Source organism: Montipora foliosa, chromosome 3 (genome assembly GCF_036669935.1).
Source record: "Montipora foliosa isolate CH-2021 chromosome 3, ASM3666993v2, whole genome shotgun sequence".
Lineage (NCBI taxonomy): Eukaryota > Metazoa > Cnidaria > Anthozoa > Scleractinia > Acroporidae > Montipora > Montipora foliosa.
The window spans coordinates 14,032,726-14,041,732 of record NC_090871.1 but is presented as its reverse complement, the minus strand read 5'-3'; the positions used below and the strand labels follow the sequence as shown (position 1 = coordinate 14,041,732).

General features: G+C 40.2%; 1 protein-coding gene across 6 annotated transcripts in view; it reads left to right on the top strand.

Annotated features, from left to right (window-relative positions):
• Nucleotides 1-1,344: 1,344 nt before the first annotated feature.
• Nucleotides 1,345-9,007, top strand: part of LOC137996836 (dystrophin-like) — a 97,624-nt gene continuing 89,961 nt past the window's right edge. For 4 of the 6 annotated variants that reach the window (XM_068842437.1, XM_068842435.1, XM_068842433.1 and 1 more), the window contains exons 1-2: nt 7,769-7,968; nt 8,127-8,332. In XM_068842437.1, the coding sequence (XP_068698538.1) occupies nt 8,272-8,332 (61 nt within the window). In that variant the 5' untranslated portion in view covers nt 7,769-7,968; nt 8,127-8,271. Of the gene's footprint in view, nt 1,420-7,754; nt 7,969-8,126; nt 8,333-9,007 lie in introns of those variants that run through there. The other 2 variants (XM_068842434.1, XM_068842438.1) reach the window with 2 other exon arrangements.

The following is a 9,007-nucleotide window of genomic DNA, read 5'->3' as shown; positions in this document are numbered from 1 at the left end:
TGTATGGCGTTCTTTTGCAAATTGAAGCTTAATAATCTCTGGAAAATGAATGGTTACCCCCAATTTTCTTTTTAGATACCAAGAGCACTTTCTAAGTTGTGCTTTCTCCGCATAGTTTTGAACCGCGCAAAAATATCCCTGTATTAGTAAGCATCACCCATAGGAAATCCGAGTATCTCGAGATGCGCAGAACATATGCGTAGGCACCGTCCTTAAACTTCGTTGATGAAACACTCCTTCGTTGAAGAAGAATTATCAAGGTAGTCACCGCACATTTTACCATATTTAATTACAGGCATTTCAAAACCTTTAGGCGAGCGTTTCCTGTTCTACCCCATTGCCCCTCGTGGCGTTGTTCTAAGTGCTAAAAAAACTGCTCGTACATGCCCACCAACGGGAGCTGTTGCTATTAGTGTCGAAAATGTCAATAATGCAAAAAGGTACAGTTAACGATATATTTTGAACTATTTTTTATGGCTATTACATTCAACGGAAATTGTTAGCAGTAGATTGCCTGTGAAGTATTATGCAACACTACTTGCGTGGCACTTTGTGGTCAGAGATTCTTAAAAGTAGGGCGTTTGTTTTACAGCCATTAAGGCGGTCAAGCCAACGAAAACGTCACTTCAAATATGACTTTAATTGCGCAATCGTCAGTATTTCGGGATAATTCCATCTTGTGAAGATTATGCAATGTAGGCGAACATTGAGTTAAGGTTGAGTTAACGTTGAGCAAAGGTTAATTATTGCTTGCTTACCTTGGCAACAAAACCTCAAGTTACGTTGTGTTTTTTCTCTTTTTAGTGCATGCGAAAAAAACTACATACTAATTAAAAGAAATGGGCATGAGCTTCTTCATGCTGCGCTTCAATGTCAGTTGTATATATTTTTTTAGAATGCCTCAGCGTTTTACCGGTGGAAATAAAAAAAAAGAGAGACAATTGGCCCCAGGCAAAGGAAAAAAGAGTATATTTTTTGCCATATCTGACTATAATAAACCCACACAGTTCAAACGCCGGTGACCCGCGAACACTTCTGAGGCGTGCAAATCACGAACGCTCGATTTTTCCTTTGATTTTCATTTGCTGTCACGACGGATTTGTTACGAATAGTATAATTTTACTGACTGCGCTAAAATTTTGTCCGAGAATCAACTCCCACATTCCTTCATATGCCCGCGACGCAGCAATAAGCAGAATAAATCATGTTGAGTTATTCAGACACTGCTTTTTTGTGAATAAGTAAATAAAGATACTTCAATGAATAGATTTACATATTTGTCTTCACTGTCATTTGTGTCACTAAATTTAAAACTGATAAACATAAGATGATGTCGTGTGGACTAGAGCAATTAATTTGAAGCTTTTTGCAAATCACGGCATAAAAGCTGTCTGCGTTTGGCAAGAGAGGAGTATATGAGTGAGTATTTGTTAATTAAGGGAGCTAAAAACAAATTTAAGGGTGCCATAGGTTACCAATTTCATATTGCAAGTATGCTGATTCACTTTCTAAAGAGTCCATGACAGGCTCTGTAAGTTCTTGTCTAGTTTCTTATTTCTTCGTTGTTAAACAAACATGTATGCTGCTATTTTCTATCTATAATTGTATGTAATAGTGACAAAGTCGGTAATTAATATGAATTTGAGGAAATCTACAGACCGGTTATAAGTAAAGTTATTATATGACTAGCTCCGTGAGCGGGCAAGATGAACTAAATCCTGCGCTCTGAATGGCTACCCAAGCGGACAAAATGGAGCTATACTATACCCGCTCGGGATTTCTCGCTTGGTCCCGCAAGATCAAAGATCATATTTTTGGTGTTTTATCCCATGTAATAAATCCTTTATTGACCAAGTTTGTTCGGTCAAGATGGGTGGATATTGGCCTTGTTCTCTTTTTGCGCGCTTATGGACCTCGACTTCGTCTCGGTCCACAAACACGCAAAGAAAGAACTTGGCCAATAACCAGCCATCTTGACCTCACGCTTGGTCAATAACCCATATATATCCAAAACATAGTAAGCTAATTTGTCGGTTTTTTTTTTTTTTTCATATAATTAGCGTTAAAATTAATTAAGAACAAAGTGAAAACTCCATATGATTATAAGAGTAGCTATGTGGGAGGCAAGACGAACCAAATCCCGCGTTGTGATTGGCTACCCGAGCGGGCAAGATGGAGCTATACTGCCCGCTCGGGATTTCTCGCTTGGTCCCGCAAGATCAAAGATCATTTTTTGGTGTTTTACGTCATATAATAAATCCTTTATTGACCAAGATTGTTCGGTCAAGATGACTGGATATTGGCCTCGTTCTTTTTTTGCGTGTTTATGGACCTCGACTTCGTCTCGGTCCATAAACAAGCAAAAAAAGAACTTGGCCAATATCCACTCATCTTGACCTCACGCTTGGTCAATAACCCATACATACTGGGCGAACCCGGTGTGGTCAGCACATCATGCATGCGCACAACCATTTCTCCTGGTTAAGTTAAGTAAGTTGGCTATGCCATGCTGATAAGGCCTGGCAAGGCCGAAACCGGCTGTCCATGGCTGCAAATTAACCGTGTGAAATGGCTGTGCGCATGCGTGTTGGTCACTCCGAGTTGGTGTTCATTTTCGTCACCAGAGCCTCGGATCGAACCAAGGCTCTGGCAAACTCTATATACGAGAACATGCGGCACGGCGTAGGGTTCTAATAGCCAAAAATTGGCTATTTGAACCTTACGGTGCTGATCACTCCTCGTGCTAACATGAATGCACCAATTACAGACGCTCTTGATTGTTCGTCACGCAAACCAATGAGAAGACATTTTGTTTTCGGGTTCCTCAGAGCTCTTCTCTCCCTCAGTCAAGAGAAGAGCTAGCGCCCTGGGGTCGAGATTGGGTTTTTGTTCTGGTGTGTTCACCTTACTTTTAATGCTTTTTTCAGTTGAAGTTTGTGTATTTTTTTACCGAAAGAAAAATATAGGATAGAACTCTACGCATAGTTTGGGATAACTACGTGGGTACGGGGAAACATACCTTAAGACCTCACGTGAAAACCAAGGATATTTTGTTTCGATTTGTTCAGGAATGTCCAGGAATGCACGTGATTAGATGCACGACGATTTTGATAAGCGTCACGAAGTGTACGCCTTGCCCTTCTCCCCAGTTTCAACATCACTCGCATCTGCGAATACAGACAGTTGACGTCTCAAAGTACCCTCTAAACTCCGATCCTCTTGTAAAGATTAACGGCTGCATTTACGCTCACGAAAACGTGCCACTAACCCTTACCTCATTGCTAGAAATAGGTATCAAATGCTTAGAGACCTTAGACTTAACGGGACCCTTCGTGTAAGTTGGATGTCAAAATTGGGAGTATCATATGTGCATTTCTAGACACGCGTGATTTGTCAGAATAATACCAGTTCTGTATACTAACTTGAGGCAGTCATCCAGCTGGGCATAAAGGTTGCCAGTAAGGAAGGTTTATTGTTTTCCCTATATAGAAATCATTGCAATCCCAGCAGTTTGCTCTGTACACTACTTTTGACCTGAAGGAAGGAGCTAGTTTATCTTTGTAAAGGAAAAAAGACTTGATTCTTCGGGTGTTCTGAAAACCTATTTTCAGGTTGAAAATACCATAGAATTTGTTTATACAAGACCTCAGCTGTTTTTTGAGGTGTTTGCTGTGATGACCTAAGAAAAGTAGAACGATAAGAACTTCTTCTTTCCTGACTGTTTGTACAAGATCTTTCGGCTTTATTTTGATGTTTCTCAATGACATCATTCATATGATATTTAACAGTCCCCATAGGGTAGCCATTGAGTAACAAAATCCTCTTCAGGTCATCTACGGTAAACTGTAACAATTGGGGTGACGAACAAATTCTAATGCAGCGATAAGCCAAAGCTAGTGCGGACTAGGTTTATTTTGTATTTAGGCGGAGTAAAAGAGTCCCATTTGGTATAAAGACCGGTGAATGTCTTCTCTCGATAGATTGATGTTGAGAAGGAGTTGTCATGATTGCGTTTCATAAGGATATCAAGGAATGGAATTTCATTGTTTTGTTTAAACTCAATTGTGAATTTAATGTTGTTGTGTCTCCCATTCAGGTAATGTAAAAAACTCGAAGTAAAGTGTCATTTTTGTTCTTGAAAAGAGTAAAGGTATCGTCCACACACCGGAACCAAATGTTCTTCATCACCCATTTTTTTTCAAAATCACACATGAAAATGTTCGCCAAAACAGGACCAAGTGGAGAGTCCATTGCGACGCCATCAATCTTGTCATAGCATTGACCATCAAAAACAAAATGACTCTTCTTTGTTGCAAACAAGAGTAAATTCTTTTGGACCAATCGGGGTAATTGTCATGATCTGATATCCGTTAACCGTTAATTAGCAACGTCAATCACTCTATCGACTACTTTGTAATCTAAGCAATCGAATACTCTGTTAGTTGCATTTGATCATCGAAGGCCAAATAAAGACCAATTGAAGAGAATTACGTCTGTGCTCTCTGTATAATACTACAGTAATCTTGGTGGATTTGCGACGGCATACAGCTTATCAAGGCAAATTTGAATAGTTTCATCCAGTGGGAAATAGTGAACTGACATCAAAGGAACACACGAATTCGCCGTGAGTGTACTCTTTGGCGGCATTCTGCAAAAATGAAGAATTCTTTAACTGAATAACAGTTTGTGGAGATAGGTTGGAGGACGCTTTTAAGGTAAGAGGAAAGGTTGTAGTTGTAGGTGTTCGTGGAAGAAACAATCGGACGAAAGGGACACCCAGTTTTGTGAATCTTTGGTAGACCAGAAAGAACCCCATGTGTGGAACCATTGGGTAGGACTTTTTGAAAGGGTGCGAACGGGCCCGGGGTGGGGGACTCCCATATGGAACAGACGGGGATGCTCGTCGGAAATTTTGAATTTAACCCCTAAAGGAGACCATTTGGGCGTGGCTCAAGCTTTTTGTGACCCCTAAAGGAGACCAATCTGGGCGTGGCTTAAGCAAATTTTGACTCCTAAACACAAGTTAAAAAGAAAATTTGACTTCTGTTTCTCTTCGCGTAATTCTGTGTTTCTTCGCGGAACCCTAAACGAGACCTTGGTGGCTTAAAATATCGGCGCTTTGCCCCGAACACCGTAAGCGAGACCAAAAATCCAAAATTTAAACCCCTAAGCGAGACGACGAGTATCTCCGTCTGTTTCATATGGAAGTCCCCCCCCCCCCCCCCGGGCGAACGGGACGCAAGGTCCCATGCGAGGCACTTCCCTATATTACAAAGTAAATAAATAAATTAATAAATGAATAAAAAGGAGATTACTTAAAAAAAGGAATACAATAGCTACCGATGGCAGGAGCAGGTTCTGATCATGGTCCAGGTACAGGAGTAGTCGGCATCAAAAGAGGTCCTAAGTAAGTGCATAAGATGAGAGTTCTTGAAGGATTCCGGAGTGGAGAAATTTGAAGGCGGCAACAGTTTACACATGTAGTTCCAGAGTTTAACAATTCGGTTAAAGTAGGGCGACTGATAGGTGCTTGCATGTGGTGCCTCAAGTACCAAAGCGCGAGTACGATTCACATAATGAGCATGCGCATCGGGAATGAAGATCGACGATTTTCACATTCTCGTCACCAGAACCTCGGATCGACCCAAGGCTCTGGGAAACTCCATGTAGGAGAACATGCGCCGTAGGGTTCTCATAGCCTAAATTAAAATTGGCGATTTGAGTCTTACGGCGCCTGCTCACTCCTAGTGCTAACATGAACGCACCAATTAGAGACGATTTTGATTTTTCTTCACGAAAACCAATGAGAAGACACCTTGCTTCAGGGTTCCTCAGAGCTCTTCTCTCCCTCAGTCAAGAGCTCTGGGGTCGAGATCGCGATTTTCAGTATTAAGTCGTGTGTAGACTGTCAGTGTCAAGATGACTTTCGCCCAAAGTGGAGCGGCAGTCCTCTTGACAAAATGTAATGGAATTTGAGCCACCAGAGAGCGGCGTAACTCATCCCAACAATCTTACTTCATCAAGGAATGATACTGCTGAATTCAAACCATTAAAGTTTAACAATAACATAACCCGAAAATTCCGGAGATTATGTTTTTGTTTTAAGCCGCGTGACATTCAGACGATCGTGCGCGTGCAACTTTCCACAGTGACCGTTGGATTTTTATCAAGCAGTTTTCAAGATAAGTTGGCAAACTTAAGACATCGTGCTCATAGCTGGGAGGACTGCTACGAAAGGCATAAAGCTTCCGTGGAAAAGGTGATAAGGTGCAGTCTGCTGTGATCTCTCATCACTTGGGTGAAAAAAATGTAAAGGTTTCAAGTCGTCGAGTCGAATGGCATGCGGTCAAAGGATAAGGGATAAAAAAACTGCTTCTTGGGGGTTACGTTTCTAGCGCAATAGACTAGCAACTTCAGTTACATGTAGGCTAATTAATTGCATTCCAGATTCAAAATCGTTCTCTCTGGGCTATATCTGAATTTCTTTCGTCAATTACAATTTGTCTTCTCGCACAGTAAGGCATGAACTCCTCCCTCGATTTTTCCTCACTGCGGCCCAACGCTTGCACACGAAACTGAGTAGCCTTTGTTTTGTTTCAAAGTAAACTAATGCCGATTTCATGACCTGTATATAATAGTCATGATATATTTTATTCTCTGAATAATCTCATCACGCGACTTGCCAGTTGTTTAGCACGCAAGCCGCTGAGGTCGGTCTGAATGAAAAAAAATTGAATGAGGTCAGATGTGAAAGAACGTATCCCCAGACTGAAACCATGATGAACAAGAAGGAACAGGCATTGATCCAACCTTGGAAAAAGTGGCACACTCTGCGTTTAGACCCAGTTTAATTAACGAGTTTTAAACTACAAAATCTTACCTGGAAAGAGGAGCGTTTATTGAATGGGGGACTTATCGCAATAAAATTGACTGGCAAAGTATGAAAAATAACAGACAGCTAAAGTTGACGAACAGATTTCGTGAGTACAATAAAGTCCTTCTTTAATCAAAGCTGTATTCTCCAGAGGCAGCAGAAAGATTGAGGACATAAAATATCGAAGGTGTTAATGACATCTTTCGGGCTTAATTATTTCGGAGCTAATATCATTAAAAGCACCCCACATAATCTATTGTTTCTTTTTTTCCGACTAATATGTCGTGGTTATAAACCGAAGAAAGAACTACATTGCAGAAAAGCTGTCATTAGTTAAGATTTTATTTTGGATTAATTTTTTTTGTTACATCAATTGAGGCTTTACTCTGTCTTCGGAAGTGTTTTGCGTTACATCAATTGAGGCTTTACTCTGTCTTCGGAATTGTTTTGCGTTTTCGTTTAAATGCAGAAATCTAATTTTATCATCTCATTTGGTGATATTCCTCTATGAGAATGTACAATATTAAGACCAAAACAAAGTTTTTACACGTAATATTAATCCATAACCCTCCTCAAACATCTTTTTGTGATGACCTGAAAGTAGTAATTTCTGTCAAATGATAAAGTGACCTGATTCGGTTTTTATTTTTTTATTTTGATCGTCTCTAGTTCTGAGTCACTGTAGAGAGCTTATTAAAATAATTCTTGAGTCAGACCGAACTCTTTTATCTGTTGTAGAATCTTCACCACGATTTATGTTTTCTTTGAGGGTTATGTTTCTTGCTCTCGAAATGGATTTGGTGACTCCAGATTCACGACATTCTTGTTTTCTCATTGGTCCTTCACAATTCCCTATTGTTCAACTTGTTTTGCCGCGTTCCGGATCGTTGAATACGCCACGCTCCGCATGACCAAATATTTCGGAAATACTTCTTTGCTGGTGAGCTTGACTTTACGGCCACTCCACCTAGTGTTTGGAATATCGGTTTAAGTGAGCTTGTCGCCGTTCGATTCTTGGTTCGATCAGCCCAGAGATAGCCTTAAAGCTTTGAGTTAACGGTTTGATTCACGGGTTGTGGAACTTCTGCTGCTAGGTTTGATCGATAAACCTCTTCACAGATTTATCAGCTGTTCTTTTTTATATTTCTCTCGACCAAGATTCATCTGCTTCATAATTCAGCAAGTGTATTCTGTGCTGAGTATATATCACGCCAAAGTCTAACTATAATGAATCTGTTTTATTCCTTTGCAGATTGGAATGCTTGTTATTCGATGTGGTTGATCATTTAGAGCCAGCGAGAAAACTTAAGCTTACCACGTTTGATTGAAAGAAGCACGAGTATTTTTACCGAAGATTCAGCTGTTGTCGAATCAACGACGTTGCAGGACACTAAATCATGGAATACGAGGAAAGTGAGGAAAATGGGACATTCACTCTGAGAATAAAGTCGCGATCTGGTAAGTTTATTTCCTATTTTGCGTAAATTGTCCCGTAGGAGTATGGCATGCCGTGAACATTTCAGTGTCATCATCTCGCCTTCTCGCATGACCGAATACAGCGTCATTTTAAAATATTCATTGACACCTACACTATTATCCTTTGCTTTAATAAGACACTCCCAGGCTGGTTTCTGTTTATAAACAGTACTGAACGGAAGGCTTTATATTTGCACTCCAGTAAGTTCTTCGTTGGCGTGGAAGTTCCTGGATGCTTCAGTAACGGATGGGTGCAGACGTAGGCTTAAGTTTTCTCCCCAAAGAAAACTGATCCTATTTTAGTCAGCTGCAAAGAAAACTTCTGTATTCGAGACAATTAAGGGAACTTTATTTTTCTTGGTTTCTTAAGTGACTTGGTTTTTTTAAGGAACAGTCAATTATTTTGCGTTGCTTACGTCTCGTCGTATCAAGATGATTAGCAACCATTATTTTTAACTCCGAAGTCTTCATTTGAACAAGGTTTTTGTGTATTGTTTCTCAGCCAGATTCTCGAGACTGACACTAGTTGAATAAAAATCACTCGTTTGTTTACACTGAGAGTTCTTTGAACAAAAACCTTTTGAATATAATTTAGTGGTTACCCGAATTTAAAGCAGTTGTGTTGAGATCTTTTGTTGTCGTTTTCAAGTCAAATCG